This window comes from Choristoneura fumiferana, chromosome 10, assembly GCF_025370935.1.
Source record: "Choristoneura fumiferana chromosome 10, NRCan_CFum_1, whole genome shotgun sequence".
Taxonomy (NCBI): Eukaryota; Metazoa; Arthropoda; class Insecta; order Lepidoptera; family Tortricidae; genus Choristoneura; species Choristoneura fumiferana.
The window spans coordinates 5970555-5992254 of NC_133481.1; the positions used below are offsets into that span (position 1 = coordinate 5970555).

Consider the following 21700-nt stretch of genomic DNA (forward strand, 5'->3'; position numbering starts at 1 on the left):
CTAAGATGGTATACCTCAAGTGCCTCTAATTTCACCGGCTGTCTTACTCTCCACGCCGAAACACAACAGTGCAAGCACTGCTGCTTCACGGCAGGATTAGCGAGCAAGATGGTGGTAGCACTCCGGGTGGACCTTGCACAAGGTCCTACCACCTGCACCTGTTCCATGTTCAAGTACAATTCCAAGACGGGCTGCAGAGATGCAGACCGCACCTGCAGGCGGCACGTGGCTAGAGCCAAACCAAGCTAACTCTGCAGAGAATAATATGGTAACATTGCAAATGTAACGCATATTATGTACGTGATTTGACGTTAATATACAGTGTTGCCAAATTATTCTTACTTAGCTTGGCCAGGCTCTAGCAGCTGCGGCTGACCGCAGTGCAGTCTGTCGCCTCTATTCTTTGAGTAGCTTCTTAGCTTCTATTAAGCGCGGCGACATTTCGCGGCTGCAAAACCTGCCGTCTCAGTCACTCCCGTACCTTCGCACGAGGCAGAATGTGTGAACGCAGCGGATCGCGACACCATTTAGTGGTTGGAGGCCTTAGGGCAACAAAGGAGTGGAAGCCCAAAACTATTTTCACAGTATAGTATATTGTTTGTAGCAATTAGGTACTATAGGTAAGGTAAAACAGAGAAAAAAAATATCAAAGGAAAAGTCCGAAAAAAATCCGAAGTCTATTGTGGGCTATAGCCCCGCTACTCGAATCTCGAAGTTCGTATTGTACCGTCCCTCTCGTTCTCGTATTAAATAGTAGGTGTCAGAGGGACCGCACGACACGAACTTCAAGTTTCGTAGTAGCCCTGCCGGGCCGGATACCTTCCCCTAAATCCGGCCCAGACTACCTACTATGAAATTCGAAAATCGAAGTTCGTATTGTACCGTCCCGCGCGACTTCGATTTTCGAATTTAGTAGTAGCTATGATTGCCTTGGTCTGAGACGAAGATTTTACTTTGTGTACTAGAGCATAAAAAGGAATTTTATGTACAATGTTTACGAGCATGAGAAGTGAAGTAGTAGATTCTACAACGAGAGCAGAAAACGAGCCATTTTACCCAAGACGTTCATAAAGCCACCCGAGCCGGCACGGCGAGGGTGGACAGAGACGTCGAGGGGAAAATACTTAGGTTTTATTTAATGCCAGGCCGTGGTGGCCTAGTGGTTTGACCTATCGCCTCTCAAGCAGAGGGTCGTGGGTTCAAACCCCGGCTCGCACCTCTGAGTTTTTCGAAATTCATGCGCGAAATTTACCACGAGCTTTGCGGTGAAGGAAAACATCGTGAGGAAACCTGCACAAACCTGCGAAGCAATTCAATGGTGCGTGTGAAGTTCCCAATCCGCACTGGGCCCGCGTGGGAACTACGGCCCAAGCCCTCTTGTTCTGAAAGGAGGCCTGTGCCCAGCAGTGGGACGTATATATGCTGGGATGATGATGATTTAATGCTCGAGTTATGCACTTGATTTTCACTTCTATTACGAGTCAATAAAATAGCAACAGTGGAAACAATTTTTCACTTACCTACTACGTACGTACCTTATATTTTTCATGCATTTCTGTATAAGTATATATTTTTTAGTTTTGTTGATTTATTTTAATTGTTTTTTTTATTTTTATGCATTAAAAATGATTAAATAAATATGTAGAAATTTTTTCGTTTGTGGCTCTTGAGACCTTATTACCTTGGTCTGAGACGAAGATTTTACTTTATGCCAAACTTTATGCACAGAGCATAAAAAGTATATGTTATGTCGCCTAGATCCAGCACAAACACGAACTTTACGAGCATGAGAAGTGAAAAGTCATTTTATCTACACGCAGCTCGTGGGGCAGTTCCACCTAGTTCTCGTTAATGCAGGTCATTCTCAATGGTTCTTGAACACATGATAGAGGATTTAATATATGGATAGGTAAAGATAAAATATTGTATGCAACTGTACGTAATTAGGCCTTAAAACACTCATGTGACCCTACATCATGTGACCCCACACTCGTGTTTTAAGGACCCCTTACGATACAGTTGCATAAAATACTATTATGCAGCTCATACTAGCCAAAGATATGTCAGTACTATTATATATTCTGTGCCAAAGATATTATACGAGCATAACGAAATCAGTAGTCAAACGAAGGTCTGATTTTAAACTGATAAAATTGTTTTGCCGCGTTTATATTAACATCTAAAACAAACCGTGAAATTGAGTTTGCCAATATACAAAAAAGTCCATGACATTTGGGAATATAGTTACTGCATAAAGCTATTGAAAAATGTAAGGTAGGGTAACGTATGTGTGCAGCACTGTCACGAATATGATTAAGTCTCCAGGAATATCTTTTATCTGTAAAAGGTTTGGTGGAAATTGTGTATCCAATCAAAGCAGTTAACAGATGTTCTGACTAAGGGGATTTAAGATTTGGTGTGGCAATTCCAAACTGTCACTTTGACGTTTTATCTCTACGTTTCGTTTCTTTTCGTTTCGTTCGTCAATTTCGTCATTCGACGCATGTCATTTTCTTGACTTACTTGTGATATTGTGTTGGAAATTACGAAAATGTAATAGTTGAATGATACAAATCATTTTACAAACTCTCGCTTGGTATTTATAAATTTGTGGTCTAAACAAAGATGTTATGGAGGACAATATTACACCTTGTAAGAAGACGCCAACTTGGCAGAACTGTGTACATTGCCCTAATCTTCTGTTCAGCACTACCACGGAGTTCGAAAGGTTTTTGTAAAACTTATTTTCATAAAAAGGTAACTATCTCGATCTGCAAACACTTTATGAGCCATCTCTTTTCACAGGCATATTCAAGACAAGCATAGTATTAAGGAAGGGTCCATTATCTTGTGTCAATATGGACCTAATGGAATTTGTGCCACACTGCAATTCGGTGATTTACGGAAAGCAGGATTCAAGTATCACGTAAGGGAATACCATTTGTACGCCAAGGACGATGCAGAAGACGATTGGACCTTTTACTCATCATCTCAGAATCTTCCAGCAGTATTGAATGACCCCAACAGAGGCAAGCAAAGCAACTTTTTCACTAAGATTTGGGGAGACAGCTTTGTAGAAAAAGTAGAAATACATCCTAGTCCATACCTGCCTGAAATCACATTACACCATTTTGAGGCATATTGCAAAAAAATTGTGAGAAGATACAGAAGACACTGCAAGCTCAAGGACAACGTCCCTGCCAAGGCCAGGACTCCAGTGGTTGAAGCAACTTGTGAAGTTCCTGAAATTTTCTACCAACAAGCATTAGAATTACATGATCCAAATGTTTTTAGTAAAGTATTTCCAAATCTCGTTGATGCCCAGGATACTACTGTTGCGGTCAGGTCCCTGCAGGAGACACTGAGCACATACCTAGACTTTATAGAAATGAAAATATCAAAACAAGTAGCACAGAAGTCTGATGCGTTCTTCCATGCTATGCTCTCACATGACACCATCATGGAGCAAATGGCCAAAGCTGTGAAAACAGTGCGATCAACAAGAGACAGTATTAGTGTAGTGAAAAACAATCTGACGCAATGTCCTTTAAAATTGGTGAGTCTCACAAGAATTAATCAAAATCTGACTAATGTACATGAATTGCTGAAATTGATAGGAACGGTGCAGCAAACCCAGCCCATGATCCAACTTCTTTTGAGTACTTCTGATTATGTTGCTGCTTTGGATTTGATAAGTTCTACACAAAAGGTTTTATCAACACAACTTGCAAGGATTCAGGCTTTCCGGCACTTGTCTCCACAGCTGACTGAAATGAAAAGGTTAATTCATAAAATGCTGGGCAATGAATTCCAAAGATTTATTGTGACAGATTTAAACAGACCTCCCAAGGATCTATCAGACATCCCTGAGAGGGACAAAATAGTATCCATAGTGTCAGGGATTCTGAGACTAAAAGAGTTTGATTTTATAGAAACCTTCAAAATGGAGGCTATGACTACAATCCAGGCTACAATCAAACAATGTGTGATAGAAATTGTATCAGAGAGAGATGGTAACACAGAAGTGGTTCTGCGGGGTTCCAATGCTGACAATGCATGGTTGCTATGCAATGAGAGTATTGTATTCCTTCAAAAAGTTACTCCAAACCTAATCACAGTGTTCAAGAGAATTTTGGCCCTAAAAGAATTAGTATTGGACATCAGCCAAATGGATGATGTGACTGGAAATGAAAGTGAAGAAGTGTGGACTCAGGATGAACTTGTTTTAGTTGAAGAAAAACTGAATAAAATGATTGTCTCATTATCTGATTACAGTAATGAGAGATGTGCTAATCTCATTGTGACCAAAACTGAAAAGGACTTTGTGTTTTCTGATTTATCTCAGTTATCTAAATTGTCAACATTAATAGAAGATTTTTCAGATGAATTTGAAAAAGTGACAGGGCATTGCAGTAATTCAATGAAACTGGCACTGAGGAGTTTTGCAATGAAATATATACAAAACTTACATTCAGAGCGCAGAAGCCAACTAACTGCCACCCTCAATGCCGAACGATGGAAAAGTGCTGATGTTCCAAATGAGCTTCAACATTTAATTGATAAAATATCTAATTCTGGCAATTCAGCAAACATGCAGTATGAAACTGTTAAATCAGATGGAAAATTTCTAGTTATAAACAAGGAAAACTATGCAGTTGTTGGAACAGTGCAACTATTAATTAAAATCATGCTGGAGTACTGTGAAGCCACTAAACAGTCGCCAGTTATTGTTCAGTATTTAACTCACTGCATGTTAGAACTAATCAGACTGTTTAATTCCCGCTGCTGCCAGTTGGTCCTGGGAGCAGGTGCAATACAAAGTGCAGGGCTGAAAACAATATCCACATCAAACTTAGCTTTAGTCTCCAGATCTCTGCAGGTCGTCCTGTGGCTGCTGCCAATAATCAGGCAACACCTTGACCAGTTGCAGTCAAAAGAAGTATCATTGAACGGCTTCAGTAGTATTGAAAGTGATATTGTTAGCCATAAGCAAGAAATAGAGAATAAGATATGCCTCATAGTTAGCAACATGCTTTGCTCACAGTTGTTCGGCTGGGATGCTAAACCTCCTGTTCCATCTCAAACATTCCGAAATATTTCCAAACACTTAGTTAAATTACATGAAGCATTAATAGATATACTGCCTATTGAACAAATAAGAAACATTTATAAAAGAGTACATGATAATTTCAAAGATAAATTAAGAGAGCAATTAGCAAAAATGAATATTGTAGCCAATGGTAGTCCTCAGCATGGAGTAGTCACTTCCGAGTTAACCTTCTACCTGCAGACCCTCAAGACGCTGCGTGTGATCAACGACAACGACGCCGAAGACAACATACTTTACGATATTTGGCTAAACTAAACAAATTAATATTTCAGTGTTGTTAAAAAGTGGGCAGGAAAGGCTTATTTTATTAATTTCAAATTCCTGCTATCTAGTGATTATTTTCAAATAAGGCTCCAAAGGTAGCTATTGGTGCAGAGATATTAATTTATTGTTAAATTAAATGTTGTAAGCTTAGTACTTATAATAGTACAATAATGTCCAAACAGAAATTGCCCTAAACATAATAGATCAAAAAAAATGAAACCTTATAAACCAAATTATAATTTTTAGTTAATAATATTTATGTATAATACAATGGAGTCCTAATGTCCTATAATATATAGCTTTCAAGCTTGAAACACACAGAGAGCGGTGGCGGGGCGTTGCGGCGCGCCGCGGAGGCGGTACCGGTTGTAGTATTCGAGCTAACATGAAAGAAGGCACACAGAATACCGCGAGGGAAATGAGCGTGGCGCGGTCAAATATTACAACCGGCACCGCCACCGCGCTGCGCCGCTCCTAATTTCAGTAATCAGTAAGTATAGAAAACTTACACACTGGCATTTAACTTTCCACATCTGCATCATGCTTTTGATATTTTAATAAAAGAATGCGAAGGAAGTGAAGATGAAACTATTGCCTTGTAAATAGAATTAGCACTAAATATAAACTGAAGCACTGTCAAATCGAGGGAGTGGGTTAGTCATGTTGTGGTTGATGGTGTCTTATTTCTCATCTGCAGATGCTTCAGTGTGACGATCGAATATGTTCATAAATGTAAAGAAACCACAATCCAATAAAAAGTTCACTTTGTATACTTTACTATGATGTCGTGATAATCTTAGCAACAAGATACTATGAAAATACTGTTAATACAAATGCATATAATTATTATCACAGAAATAATGAAATAAAACACTTGGATTTAATTAAAATATTTGTTTTTAATATTCTTATTTACCTAATCTTCTATGTACCTGTTATAGGTAACGACTAGGTACTGTTTGGTTTAACATTCATTCTTAAATTTCGAATATCATTCAATATTATTCAAAACCTAATGTGCTAGTTCTAGAGATTTAATCTTGCGAGCTCCAATTAATTAGACTACATTGACTTTTCTAATTATGAACCATAAGTGCTTGTTGTAAAGTTGTTTTTCTTTCAACCTCCTGCGAAACTGATCATAATGATGTTAATGGGGACAGAAAAAACGATAAACTTAAATGCAGTATTTAAAGTATTGGTTCAAAAAAAAGTTACATTCTGGTTTTGAGCAATGAACATATTTCAACAACTTAATGAGGGTGTTGCGCAATCACATTTTACTCTTACAATATTACATACCCAATGTATCATATCAACATACCAACAAAATTAACAACCGGAATAGGATATTTGTTAACTATTATGAATGCAAAATGATGATTTTTAGTACATGATGCAAACAATCTGTACTGAACTATGTGTCATAAAAATAGGATGCCAATGGATACCTTATTATAAACGCAACACACGTGCATACTATTTGAAACATCATTAGGCTAGTAGTCAGTCGCACTTCCGACATGGGGCCAAATTTAATCAAAAATAAATTTATTAAAGTTAAATTGTTAATATTTATAATTTCATTATCCTCCCTTTTATCAACCAAACGCAGCATCGTTAAAACCTTGAGTACTAAAGTATCTAATAATTTCATATCTTTTTTAATAATCACAGTTCTACTAGGTTGTAGCAGGTCAATTTCTGCACTGTACTTTGGAAGACGATGTCTCGGGCACGGAATGAAATGGAAAAGCTGTGGTATTGAATAAATGAAGTTGATGACTTGTGGCAAGAAGAACAATATCACTGTCTTGCTAAAATGACTTAAGATTGCTACCACCGCGAATGTCATCCCAGACACGTAGCAGAATGTGTCACCCACAAACACTTTCGATGGGTACCTGTAAAAGAAAAGTTTACATCAACAAAATGGTGTAACAACCTACCTGCACCATGAATGGCGACCACGTGGCTGTTGTTACAAAACGCATGTACTGTAACCTGCAGTAATATCTGCCATAGGGGAGCGTGCAAAAATATCTGACACGTCTTACCCGCCCTAGTAATAAAGTCTTATCTATCAAATATTTATGCACACTTTGTTGTGCCAGATATTTGTGCTGGTGACTGTACTTATATGTACCGGATTCGGTAGTGAATAGATCAAAGCAGTATACTTCGAATATCCAAAGCATTTGTTGTCAAAACATCGTTTTTAGGGTTCTGTACCCGAGGGGTGACTAACGGAACCATTTTATTGTCGCTGTATGCTGTCCGTCTGTCTGTCACAAGGCTGTATCTTGAGAACTATAATAGATAGCTGTAATGTACACATAATGTGGATTTCTATTGGCGCTAAAACAACACGCAAATAAAATATACTGCATATCAACAAATACCAAAAGTCGGTCAAGTGTGAGTTGGTCTTGGGAAAAAAATAAACTTTGTAAATGGCTGTATTTTATGGACCTAAACAGGTACCTAGACCTAGTCAGTTTCATGTTTAGCGATGTGAAGAGCCTCAGTGCGCGAGTCCGATTTGCACTTGGCCGGTTTTTTTATTTACCTATGTTGTCTAAAAAAACGCCAAAACTAAGAATGACGATAGAGCAGCTCATAAGTTAAAAATTAGACAATTAACACCAATTGACCTAGTTCCAAACTACGAAAAGTTTGAACGTACTAAAGATACTCGTACTAGGCACCAGTTAAACATATTTAAACAGATATGTACTTATGTGTCCTAAATAAGATACATTTTTGTATCAATTACAAGTTATTAAGTTAATTCTTACAGGACCAGGCAAAAACGAAAAAGCCTTTATTCAGCAGTGGGTGGATGTGGGCTGATTTGATTGACTGATTGAAGTTAAGTTTACTTACCAATTGTGTTTCAGCAGTGCCAGTGTAGTTGTCAGGTATGGAATCATGATGTGCAGGGAGAATGTGTGAGCCTTGTACTGGTCCCCTCTTAGCTCAATGATATCAAATATAATAATGGATATGGCAATGATGACTGACTGGCCAACCTCCAATCCATTGATCCCAGCCAAAATATTAATTGCATTTGTACAAAAAACTGCTAGCATGCCCATATAAATGTAGTAGAGGAAGCCTGCAAACAAACACAAGAAAAATTAATTGTATGAGAAAAATTTCCAGTGCTAGAAATTGGTTTATTCATCCAAATAAGTGGGATATCAAACAACTTAGTTCAGTAGATTTCTTACAAAATACCTACTAAATAGTCAAGGCTTTAATATGTTGCTAATGAGCACGCAATTGAAATTACATTACCATGCACTTATGAAGCCACATCTTAACAACAATGTAATAGGTTAAGTAACATAATTAATAAGCATTAAGACGATGATGTACTTTGTTGCTCCATTATTTCTGAACTATCTGTGCTTTTTAAGTGTTCAAAGCCTCAACAAAATAAAGAAAAAAAAAACCATTAAGATACATGTATCTTATCCCTTTAATTGATTTCTATGGATCAATTTTTGAGTGGGCAAGAGAAGTATTTAATTAAAAATCCACAGATTGTGACATAAAATAGAAGTATGTAAAACAAGAAAATAAAATTGTATACTTATTTTAGTAAATAAAATTGTATATAGAACAAGCCTATTTTAATTTTTATACAGGCAATAATTATGTCACTACTAAAACACTGGTAAAAAAAACAATCATATTACTAACCAATATTAATTGACACACCAAACCACTGTCTCAGAGGCAGCGGCACTATAAATGTTGTAGAGTTAAAGTTGACATAGTAGACCACAAGCAAAGGCAACGAGGCTATTGTTGGCAGCAGCAACTTGTAGCGCCACCGCAGGTCCAAGACATCATCAGCAAAACCCAGCAACAGCATGCAGCAAATTGAGAGCAAGGCGGCCAGCAACTCTGCAAACTGGATATTGAGCACATTTTAATTTGTGATCAGAAATTAAAAGTTCATATCCTCGTGAGTCATCATGTACTTTACAAAGAACAAATTAACACTGAGAATAACACTTGAATGTACTTTATAAAGAACAAATTCATTCATTGAATAAAGAATTTTAAGAATGTTGAAATAATATACAAAGTAACAATGCTAGTGACACATCTCCAACTTAAGCATTACAGCTTCTAAAAAAGTAAGGACTGGAGGATATCAATAACAATAAAAATAAAGTTATTTATTATGAATAAATTGCAAATGGGCAAGGGGAAATACTTCAGAGAAAAGTGTATTTATTATTTTACTGCCCCAAAACAAAATAAACACAAATTATTAGAAATGTTCAAAGGTAATTTAAACAGGCAAATGCATCCAGGGAGCTGTGCTTTTACCTCATTATGTGGGAAATGTGCTGTGTCCATTAAACTGTTTCCAAACACTATAGGTATAAACAGGAAACAGGTCACAAGGAAGACACATCCTGAAACAACCCCCAATGCTTCTGGTCTGGAAAAAAATACACTATGTCATAAAGATAATTGATGACTTAACAATGTTTTGCAGGTGGTAGGACCTTGTGCAAGGTCCGCCCGGATTGCTACCACCATCTTGCTCGCTAATCCTGCCGTGAAACAGCAGTGCTTGCACTGTTGTGTTTCGGCATGGAGAGTAAGACAGCCGGTGAAATTACTGGCACTTGAGGTATCCCATCTTAGGCCTCTAGTTTGCCCCTGGTGTTGCAGGTGTCTATGGGCGGTGGTGATCTCTTATCATCAGGAGACCCACTTGCTTGTTTGCCATCCAGTTGAATGAATAAAAACTAATAAAAAAAATGTTCAAGTAGAAACGAATATGAGATCACGGTTCCAAAGAAAAAAAAACGTATAGACTGATAATAGTGCACATTTAAGACTGTTTCCTACATGATGTTTATGCTTAATTATGTTTATACATAGGTTATCTTCCTATTGTATACATTGATACTATTGAAATTAATAAAACTTAACCAATAACTCACATTTTTTCCTTGCTGGTTTTACATAAATCTATGCCACATAGTCCAGCTTTTATGAACAAATCTTTCAGGTTTGGTATCAATTCATCGGTAATTAGAAAAGCTATGATGGATAAAATTACTAATATGATAATAGACCACATCTTGACTTAATATTTAACAATAAACTTTTACAATTCTAATTATAGCGTTTACGATACAATGAAAATCTACATTCTATAAAATTAAAAACATTAAAACTATGTTGTACATATAAAAAGTACTCTGTGTTGTACATACAAAACAAATCGGACCGGACCGGATAAATTGACATTTCTTTTCTCGTGCGTCAAACGTCATCAATTTAAGGCGTTTACACATTAGTTGTATTGGTAATTATTTTGTTTTTAGGACAACTTCACATTAACACCTAACAGACGAGTGTGCGTGCAAGTCGCACTTTAAAAGTTTTTTTTAAATCTCAATTTACACCTATCTGAATGGACAGATAATAAAAAAAAAAACATTTCCGGTTGTCAATCTTAAGTGTTTGACATTGACATTCAGAAAGTTGAAAACATTGCACGAAAAAAGTTCGATTTATTTATTGTATACAAATTTTATCTATTTACTTACTTTAACTTAAATATTCTAAATACTTGGTTTCCATTTTACTCCTAATTTACAAATAGGTAAACAATTTCTTTATAAACATCGGTCACTCCTGATATCAGTTTGTGTTTTCTACTTATCACTATTTCATTCGAAAAAATGTATGTTTTAGATAAAATGAATATCAGCACATGCACCATGGATGAAATAGAAGAAGAAGCGAAAGCAACAGCGGAAAAAATGGTTATTAACATGATGCAGAGACCAGGGCAACTAGAAAAGGTTTGTTGGTACCTATCTTCTTTACATTTCCTGTTGCCGCCCCTAGACTTAATTTTGTTTTGCCACAAGTCTCTTTAAAAGATTTTCATCAGGATGGAATAAAAGGTAATACTAAAATAAAATACTTTGGCATAAAAAAATATTTTTCGTCTACAGACACAATGTACACTCACAACTGCATAGTATATATGGGTAAGAAAAAAGTTGCACAGCATTAGCACATAGTTTTAATTTCCATTAACTTTAACCATTGTGACACGTAAATTAATCATACATTTGTATGATACATTATCATACATTATCACAGCTTTAACGGTGTGCAAATTTTTGGTCTTCACCCATATATAATCAAAAGCAGTATGGAAGCTAGGCATATTTTTTGAGGTAAATACCTACGCTCCAATGGTGGGTTAGGGTTGGCCACTTATTTTTAGTAAAAAAATGTTTAGTTTGTGCTGTATCTCAGCTTAGTAGGCCTTTTATTACAAACTTTTAAATAACTTGCAATTGTATATATTGTATATATATTTGTATATTCGGTTCAAATTTTGCAAGTTAAATTTGTCTCACTTCCCGATGTATCACCTACCTACCTAGTACCTACCTATCACCAAAACAACCAAACATTTTATTTAAAAGAAAAAATATTTTATTAAGTAATAGCAAATCATCCTTACCTTTCAACATCAGCAGGAAGTTTAAAATAAGAAAGCCCCAGTTTTGAACAATCCGTTGTGACTGCAGTAACGCGAGACCCCCTTAGAGGCCATATATAGCGCGTGTCTGTGTGAGTGTGTTTGTTTCGATTGATTTGTTCATAGCTTCCCTACTGCTTTAGCATATATATATATACTGTGCCAACTGAATCGTGACCCACTGTGGAACCCTTTCATAGATAAAGTCATAGTCACATCACATTGCTTGACAAGGGAATTTATTATGACATTTACTGTGAGAACGTTCCACAGTGGGTAAATCTAACGAACAACGACTAAACTGATAGTCTCTTTTCCAACCTCGACATTGGCGGAATCATCGATAGTATCGATGGAGCTATACTTTCAAGAATTGAATTGAATAATCACAGTGGGTCAGGAATCAAATGGTTCAACCTTACATGTTACACAAGAACCTCATAGTTTCATTTCCATAATTTAATTTTAAGGTGGAACAGTACAAGAAACGAATAACTCACAAAAAGGCTTCAATTGAAGCTCAGCTGAAGTCTGCAGTGCAGGGAAAGTTGGACGGAGTCAGCGTGGGTCTGAAGCAGCTGCAAGAGTGCTTGGATGATGTGCAGGAAATCAGCATAAAGTCAGTCAATGATCTTATAACCAAAGTACAACATGATGACTTAGGCTGAGGATGCACTATGTTGTAATCTGTAATCACCCCTTCCACACTGTAGTTTAGTGTAGACTCTGCCTTAAACTTTTTAAAAGTGGGAAGTAAAGAAACTTGCATTCTATTCCAATTAAAACTCATATTTCATCTTTCATCTCTTAATTTTTTTTAAGGTATTCAACTTTATTAATTTACTTGATTATAATAATAATAATAATAGCCTTTATTCAGACAGTTTAAATAAGTTACATTTTTTTTTCTTTTACATATTATAGTTTAAGACAATATACAGTGCACTCATTCACTACTAATTTTATTATGCATCGACTCCCTACTTGATTAGGTAATTTAAATTGGAAGTACATGATTTGTGAAATACTAATAATATACACAGTGTTATTTTTGATTTCCGTTAACTTTAAGGGGATATCTACAGGTCAAATGGAAGTTAATTTTTCTAAGACAGTATTGGCCTTTATCTTACTGTTTAAAATATAATAAAGAGAAGATAATATAACAGTGTAAAGGTCCTTAATTTCTGACGTTTTTTCAAAGTCGATAACTAATCTGGTTTTTAAATAGAAGCAAACAAAGGTTAAACACGTGGATTTTTTTGATGTCCCTCTTATGTGTCACGTCAGTGTCATTTGTCAAGTGTGGTTATTTTATAATTTAACTGTTAACAGGGCCAATCAACTATTTTACCGACACTTTGGGCGTCTCCTGCGTTACCAAAATTGTCTCTGGCGTTACCGAAAAATCGTACTTCCAACAAGATATTTCATGGTTTAATAGGTTGGTTACATAGGATGACATGTATTCATGTACACCATCTATTAAATTACAGAAAAAACATGTTTACTTACAAAAATCTGTCATTGTTTGAAAAATGTCGCGGACAGATTAGTGTGGGTAAAAAAAGTTGATTGGCCCAATAATGACTGTGAAGCTATTATATGCCTGAAAAAAAGATTTTTACTCAGTAAACAATTTTTTTTTTCTTCAATTTGCGATTTGTTCATATCAATGAAGTGAGCCATCTACCGAAGTTAACGGAAATAAAAAAAAACACAGTGTATAGAATATGGCAAAGGCTAGAGTTATCAAATACCCTATTATGCAAATTATAACAGAATAACAGAACCTTTAAATTTTAGTAGTTAACATATTATTATAGGATGGATGAATTAGAAGAACTTCTGAAAGGCGTGCCTCCTCTAGTGGCATCTCTCCAAGCAGTGAGGGAGGAGGATTCCCGCCACTCACAGTATGTGACGGCCATGGACAGCTTGAAACACATATTCACGGTGCCGGAGAGTGTCGCCAAAACTAAGCAGTGGATTGGTGAGGGAAAGCTACTGCATGCACATCAGGTAAATAAGAAGAAACCGGCCAATTGGGTGTCGGGCCTATTAAGCTAAGGTTCCGTAACCAGTAAGATCTAGCAAATATTCAAACCTAGCTGTTGCCCGCGCCTTTGCCCCCGTTTCATTTATTTTTAGTAGAAACCTTGTTCTGACAGTAACAAACACAAAAAAAGAATAATACAATTTGGTGCAGCCGTTCGCAAGTTCTGCGTGAGACACATTTCGGCGATTCATTTTTATTTATATACGTATGTATAAGGCCGAGGCCGCACTACGGCTAAACCGCGTTTGCTTGATTCACAAAGTCACGCGGTTAAAAACTCGGCCTATGATTAAATTTTTATTGATTTATAAGTGTACTCGCGTACTCGCGTAAGCGGACTCTAACAAAAATTAGCACTTAAGCTTAATATTTTCCAAATAGATCCTTATATTGAAAGATGATATTTGCAAACCTAAAAAGTTTTTGAAAGTTTTATCCAGCAATACCTCATACATTGGATTGAGACAAAAAAACACCCAACAGGAGAATAGAAATTCAAATGACCTTACATAAGAAACATAAAGAAATGTTATTTTGTTTATTCTTATATAAAACAAGAGGCTTGACTGATGTTCAAACGCAAGCCCAAATCCGCAGGTCGAGGGGTTCCAAATTTCCACGTCTGTTTCCTTTTAAGGTCTGGGGTGCACTAAGAACGATTTTTCAAAATTCACCCTCTAAGGGGGTGAAATGGGGTCCAAATTTAGTTAGGGAAACAAGATCACTTAGACTATTTTATTCGAAACTTAACACGGAGTCCCTTAACATTAAATAAGTACACTGTTTTCATTTTGAGGAATTCAACCCAAAAGGGGGTAATGTGGTGACAACGTCAAATCGAAAATCAATCGTTGAATATCAAGCACAGCAAAACCACTAGACGAACAGACTGTGAAATTTTTCACATAGATACCTTATACAATGTAAGCATCCACTAAGAAAGATTTTGGAATTCTTACGGGAACGGGAAAAAACGGGCTTATATATATTCGATTCCGAGTTACCCTTATCTCAGTAACTATAATAACTAGACTCTTCAAATTTGATTCATCAAGTAGGTAGTCAAAACATCGATTTCAAGATTTTGGAAATTACCACGGGATAAGGAAAAAACGGGATTTATATTAAGTTTTTAACGGAATCTATTTTCGTTATACTGGTCCTAGAAAACTGATATTTGGCATTTAGGTTCCTTAAAAATTGTAGGGCAACACTACAAAAAAAACCTGAAATCTGACGGGAACGGGAAAAATGGGATTTTTCCATTTATGGTCGTAGAAGGCTGCAATTTGGCATGTATGTAGGTTGCTTAAGGAGTGAAGAGAACCATTAAGAAATTTCCGAAATTCCACGGGAAAGGGAAAAAACGGGATTTTTCATTTTACTGGTCCTAGAAAGCTGAAATGCGGTATGTAGGTGTTTGGGGAGTGTAGAGGAGAGCTAAGAGAGGGCTTTCCAAAATTCCACGGGAACGAGAAAATACGGGATTTTTCTTTTACTGGTCGAAGAAAACTCAAATTTGGCATTTAGGTTCCTTGGGGAGCGTAGGGGAGCACTACAAAAGGATTTCCTGAAATTCTGACAACAGGAAAAACAGGATTTATCGTTATAAACTGCTCGTAGAAAGCTGAAATTCGGCATGTAGGTTGCTTGAGGAGTGTTAGAGGAGCATTGAGAGAGGACTTTCCAAAATTCATACGAGAACGGGGAAAAAACGGGATTTTACTGGTCGTAGAAAGCTGAAACTTGCCAAGTGGGTTCCTTGGAGAGTGGAGGGGAAAATTAATTAAGCAATTTTCTGAATTTCTTATGGGAACGGGAAAAAAACAGGATTTTGCGTTATATTGGTTGTAGTTAGCTTAAATTTCAAAATTCAAAAGTTTATACTGCACGCTGCAAAGAGCTCTTTAACCGACTTCAAAAATAGAAAGAGGTTCTGAATTCCGCTATATATAATATATATATATTTGTACGTTCAACGAATTTTTCGCTCAATTGCGGACCCGAGGTAGCCCCATGGTCACTAAATCAGAATCTGATGACGGGATCTCGGAAATCGAGGGCAACCCTCAAATTTTTAGGCACGCATTACGTTTTTCATATATTTTCTCAAGCTTATTAAATATTTGCGTCTGATAGACATCATCTCATGTTGATGAGATGGAAGGTAAAACTCCTTAACGGTTAGGAGTTAGAGGAAGTTTCTTTAAATATCATATGCACGTATAGGTAGACCTTTAGTTGTATTCTTTCTGGTTATTCAGGTGAGCTGATGATGGAAGGTATAACTCCTTAACAGTTAGGAGGACACATTAAGTACCTATGCCAAACCAATCAACTCATTCCGTAACAAAATTTATCCATACCTGTAAAACAGTATACTGTGACAGGATGACTGACTGACAGACGACGCGTAGTTTAAACTACAGACCTGAGTTTGGCACACATGTAGATAAAGTATCATAGAACACTAAGTATGGATTTTTCGAAATTTCCATGGGATAAGGAAATATTTAACTTTGTCTGCTTCTTTGTTTCTGTGGGGGAATCTCCGGAAAAACTGAGCTGATTTAAAAAAATCTATTCGTGAAAGCTTTTTAAAAATCGATACGCGAAATAATAGAAGCCTGTTTCAATCCAATCGCGGACAGTGAGGTTTTCTATTGAATTCAATTATTTCTATCCTGCGGGAACAATCCTCACAGGTACGAAGCCGCACAGGTACGAAGTCGCGGGCAAAAGAAACACGTGGGTTTTCCAAAATTACACCCCTGACCTAAAGATGTGAAACAGGGGTTCAAAGTTTGTACGAATTATGATTATGTAGGTTGATTTTTGAATTCAAAAATTTCAAATATTATCCGCCGAAAAATCAATTAAAAACACGAAATAAAGATCGTATAGAGTAAATCTGTGTTACCCCAAATTTAACGCGAGCGAAGCCGCGGGCAAAGCTAGTTCTTATATAAATATGTAGGTATCTTTTTCTGTTCTTTTCATTTTTGCTTTCATTTTTTGTGAAATAGCTGCAACTCATCACTAAATCAATTTCAGTGTCTCAACGATCTGGAGAATTCCCGCGACGATCTGCTGTACGAGCTTCATAGACTTCCCAACCAGTCTTCGCAAGACAAGATCATGTTGAAAGCCTATTTCGAGGATGTCGAAATGGTTTCCAATTTGCTCGAGAAGCAAATCAAGTTGATATTGGCCCGTACCCTTAACACCGTTAGGAAGGAGCCCACGGTTATTGTGACCGCTCTGAGGATCATTGAAAGGGAGGAAAAGAGAGACCAAATGGCTTTGGAGGTACGAGTCTTAAATATTTGTGATTGATCCTTATTATTTTCAATACGGTATATTGGCAAATACCACACTTAAAAGAATGTTAATTGCTTTAATATGAGAACTAACTTCTAACTATACCCTTCCCTTACATCTATGGCAAGCAGCAAAATCTCAAGCTGGGACAAAGAATCAATTTGTAATCGCGGCTCTGTTTTATTCGAACTCGTCGATTAATATTTTCCACCAGAGATGCGCGAGGATGTCTTACGAGGAATGTGTTTTCATTAACCAATAGAAACGCTTCATTTACCCATCCTCGCACAGCACATCTTTGGTTCTTTGGTGGAAACAGCTGAGCGGAGCGAGGCGAGGTAAATGTAGCGATTCTATTCAGTCCTAAGTCTTTAACTTGACTTGCTTGATCGATCAAGACCAATTCCAATAAATACCTACAATTCATACTTTTCTCATTATCCGTATCAACCTGAACCGCCCGCCACCCCACCGCCTGGGCCATGGGCTGGCGACGACCTTGGAAACGTAGCCTAATGGTAATCGCGTTCTACATCCCTAAATAATGTTTTTACAAATTGTGAATCATCACAAACCTGTAACCTAATTCTTTCGACAGAAAAACTTTAATGCTCCTAGACGCTCAACGCGTTTATATTTGTTTCCAATCCACAGCAACAAAACCAATCCGGGTTTATGCCGCCGGGCCGGCCCAAAGCGTGGCGCACAAAAGCCTTCGAGGTCCTCGAGTGCGCTGTAGCCCAGCGCATCGAGGGCACCCGCGTGGACGAGCGAGAGGACAACAAGCTGTGGCTCGTGCGCTATCTGGAACTGACGAGGCAGCTCATCATCGAAGACCTGAGGGTTGTGAAGACGCTCTGTGTGCCCTGCTTCCCGCCGCACTATGATATCGTCAACAAATACGTTAACATGTATCACACGTGTTTGTCTTCCAGCGTAAGTAGCGTTGGGATAGGGCTCAGTGCCACTACCATGAGTTTACAGTGACCGTACTCGATAGCGACGGCGTAAATTATTTGTATGAAGAATTGTACAGCGCCTCTACAAATAATTTACGCCGTCGCTATCAAGTACGGTCACTGTAAACTCATGCTACTTCATGGTAGTGGTACTGAAGTGTTTCAACGGCCGTAATTTGTGTGTTACGAACCACTTGTGATGTCGGTAATTTGTTTTACTTCATAATATTCGTCGATTTTTAATTCGTTTGAACCGTTTCCGAGCTTGCCAAGCCCAATTTAATGCCCTATTCAATAAGTGCAAGCCAAGACCTGTGGAACGAGTGCAAAAATTATAGATGTTGTAGTGAAAAAAGTTTTTACACATGCCAAGTAAAAATCAATCTTAAGTCAATTTCATAAAGACTGACATCGAAAACTTTTCTCACTTTAGCTATACCTACCTGCAATAATAATAATTCATTTATTTCGTTTCATGTTACATAAGGCCAACATGAACCCAGCAAGGGCACAGCAAATACCATACCTATCAATGTTAACAACAATTTTGCATTTTAGCTAAAGCTAGGAATTAGTTTTATATAAATTCCGTATAAAAAATCGAACATTTAAACGTACAGCATATACCTACGCAATATAAACATTCATCAATTTATCTTGAGCCCATATACACACACATATACATGCATATATAAATATCTACTTCAATAATTAAGACCTAATCTAATTAAATACCTAGCTGAATAATAAAAATGATAAATCGCCGCTCAGTAAGTAGCTACCGCACGTGGCAACTCTTTCTAGCTGTTATTTTAAAGACTTGTAAGACTGGTTTCAAATCCCTACTTCCTACTAATATTATAAATGCGAAAGTAAACTCTGTCTGTCTGTCTGTCTGTCTGTCTGTCTGTCTGTCTGTTACCCTTTCACGTCGAAACCACTGAACCGATTTTGATGAAATTTGTATATAGGTAGTTTGAACCCCAGGATCAACATAGGATACCTTTTATTCCGGTAGAGGGCGCCACCGCGCGATAACCTAGATCCGCGCAGACGTAGTCGCGGGCATAAGCTAGTGTGTTATATAATTACCCACCCTTTATAATATTTTTATAAGACACTTACTTTACTGCCTCTATTTCAGTTGCAAGACGTAGTAGACAGCGGGCTAGAAGGCAACGAGTACGTGACGCTGCTATCTTGGGTACTGAATACTTACCCCGGGATAGAGCTGATGGGCAGCTCGGAACTGATTATCGACGTGAGCACTCTGCCGCCGCTGCTGAGTGAAGAAAGCTTGCAGAAGCTACAGGACGAATACTTGCAGGTTGTAACCACCACTTACATCATTAACCTCTTACTTAATTAATCTCGCCATCAAACGTAGCAGTTTGGCGAGTATGTATAATGTGTAGTACCTAAGTTGTAATTTGAATATATAAATAAATAAATAAAATAAAAAACCACCAGGCCCCTGTACCAAAAAAGTTATAAGTTCCACAAGTCTACATAATTGTCACTTTTTTCTATGTCAAACTTAACATTTATGTTTTGGCTGGAATCTCTTAAATAATAGCCTATATTTACAACTTTAGAGTTTTATGTCGTTTGCGTTATTTTTCACTCAACTATTACAGCACTCGGGACTTATCACTTGAACAGAACGAGTAATAATTACCTCGACATTCCAGCCACATTGCAGTGGCCGTGGTCATGAGTAGACTGCAGTGTAGAGTATTACGTTTGTTTGTGTAGCGTAGCGACCAAGTGCGGGTAGTCCGAGATACGGGTGCCATTATTAACCTTTTTGCAGTCATAGTGCATATAGCAACCACATAAATGTACACAAATATTCGACCTTACTAAATATACAATATGGTACAAAATCATTTGAATTCGTTAAAAATATGATTCGTTTTAAATTAATCCCTCATAGGTAAACAACGTAAAACTATGATTTATTTTGTGGCAGCACATCTTAATTCTCGGGGCCTGGAAAAGGGTTACTTGTACCTATTCAAGTGCAGGTAGTTCGAATGACTCGCGCAGCTGGTCAAAATGAAGTACCATGAGCCAAATATGTTCCACCCATTCATTTGATAGGAACTTGTTTAAAAATTGATCGACCACTTATTTGGCTGATGGTACAAGAAAAAGTTGATCGACCTCTGACCTCTGTGTAACTACTCTTTGCAGAAAATGGAGAGTAACTACATGGAGTGGATGGAGAAGACTCTGGAGGCGGAGCGCGCGGAGTGGGGCGGCGCGCGCGCGCCCGACGTGGAGCCGCACTCGCGCGCCTACCACACGCACGCGCCCGTCATCGTGTTCCAGATGATAGACCAGAACCTGCAGGTGACTGACCCATACACACACTACACGGAGTGGGTGAGAGACGCGGGAGGCGGGGCGCGGAGTGGGGAGTATTATATGTATTTTAAAACATACATTTGTTTATTCCTAATCTATCCATACATAAATGCAAGTAAATTCAAAATCCCGCCGAAGCCGTGGTGGCTTAGTGGTTTGAGAAGCCGTGGTGGCTTAGTGGTTTGACCTATCGCCTCTCAAGCAGAGGGTCGTGGGTTCGAACCCCGGCTCGCACCTCTGAGTTTTTCGAAATTCATGTGCGGAATTACATTTGAAATTTACCACGAGCTTGCGGTGAAGGAAAACATCGTGAGGAAACCTGCACAAACCTGAGAAGCGATTCAATGGTTCGTGCGAAGTTCCCAATCCGCACTGGGCCCGCGTGGGAACTATGGCCAAGCCCTCTTGTTCTGAGAGGAGCCTGTGCCCAGCAGTGGGACGTATATAGGCTGGGATGATGATGATGATGAAATTCAAAATAAGAAACTAAAAAAAAAACTAAAAAGCCAAATCGAAAAAAACGAAATCCTGCCAGAAAAGTGGGTTAGTTTTAGGTTAGAACTGCGATGATTATATGAAAAAATAAGTTTTTCTCAAACATGCTCGGAAATGTATGCGTTAATGTCACGAAATGGAGACATGAAGTTTCTCATTTATGGCTCCCTACCACCTCCCTACATAACTTCTTGGCCTAGGCCATGAAGTATGTATGAAAATCCATTATTGTCCGCTGCTCTAAATTTTTAAATTTGCTTACTAACATTAAACTGATAAAGGAAAAAATACGAACAGCCAACCACCACTACTCTGTAAGCATTTGCGATGCGATGCGATGCGATGTGATATATAGATGGATGGATGGATGGATGGATGGATGGATGGATGGACGGACGGACGGACGGACGGATGGACGGACGGACGGATGGACGGACGGACGGATGGATGGACGGACGGATGGATGGACGGACGGATGGACGGACGGATGGGTGGACGGACTGATGGATGGATGGATGGATGGACGGACGGACGGACGGACGACGGACGGACGGATGGATGGACGGACGGACGGACGGATGGAT

General features: G+C 38.0%; 3 protein-coding genes across 3 annotated transcripts in view; 2 read left to right on the plus strand and 1 right to left on the minus strand.

Annotated features, from left to right (window-relative positions):
• Positions 1-2464: 2464 nt before the first annotated feature.
• On the plus strand, positions 2465-6238 carry scat (VPS54 subunit of GARP complex scat). The gene is made up of 2 exons (XM_074093207.1): positions 2465-2728; positions 2806-6238. Exons 1-2 carry the CDS (start codon positions 2631-2633, stop codon positions 5363-5365), a joined length of 2658 nt encoding a protein of 885 aa, XP_073949308.1. The 5' UTR covers positions 2465-2630; the 3' UTR covers positions 5366-6238.
• A 15-nt stretch (positions 6239-6253) lies between these two features.
• Positions 6254-10667, minus strand: Alg7 (Alg7 dolichyl-phosphate N-acetylglucosaminephosphotransferase). The gene is made up of 5 exons (XM_074093208.1): positions 10348-10667; positions 9722-9836; positions 9083-9296; positions 8261-8492; positions 6254-7278 (listed from the first exon to the last, which is right to left on the minus strand). Exons 1-5 carry the CDS (start codon positions 10485-10487, stop codon positions 6792-6794), a joined length of 1188 nt encoding a protein of 395 aa, XP_073949309.1. The 5' UTR covers positions 10488-10667; the 3' UTR covers positions 6254-6791.
• Positions 10668-10882: 215 nt separating this feature from the next.
• The window catches only part of Sec6 (Exocyst complex component Sec6), a gene marked incomplete in the record, with an annotated part of 51100 nt that continues 40282 nt past the window's right edge, over positions 10883-21700 (plus strand). The window contains 8 exon segments of the mRNA XM_074093209.1: positions 10883-11015; positions 11108-11217; positions 12383-12531; positions 13739-13934; positions 17026-17280; positions 17947-18228; positions 19396-19578; positions 20448-20606. Of these exon segments, the coding sequence (XP_073949310.1) occupies positions 11113-11217; positions 12383-12531; positions 13739-13934; positions 17026-17280; positions 17947-18228; positions 19396-19578; positions 20448-20606 (1329 nt within the window).

Coding starts and splice junctions, on each gene's coding strand:
- scat (XM_074093207.1), top strand. CDS start 2,631: ATGGAGGACAATATTACACCTTGTAAGAAGACGCCAACTTGGCAGAAC. Junction 2,729..2,805: donor ACTACCACGGAGTTCGAAAG/GTTTTTGTAAAA, acceptor CTCTTTTCACAG/GCATATTCAAGACAAGCATA.
- Alg7 (XM_074093208.1), bottom strand. CDS start 10,487: ATGTGGTCTATTATCATATTAGTAATTTTATCCATCATAGCTTTTCTA. Junction 9,297..9,721: donor CACATTTCCCACATAATGAG/GTAAAAGCACAG, acceptor CTCAATATCCAG/TTTGCAGAGTTGCTGGCCGC. Junction 8,493..9,082: donor TGGTGTGTCAATTAATATTG/GTTAGTAATATG, acceptor GTTTGTTTGCAG/GCTTCCTCTACTACATTTAT.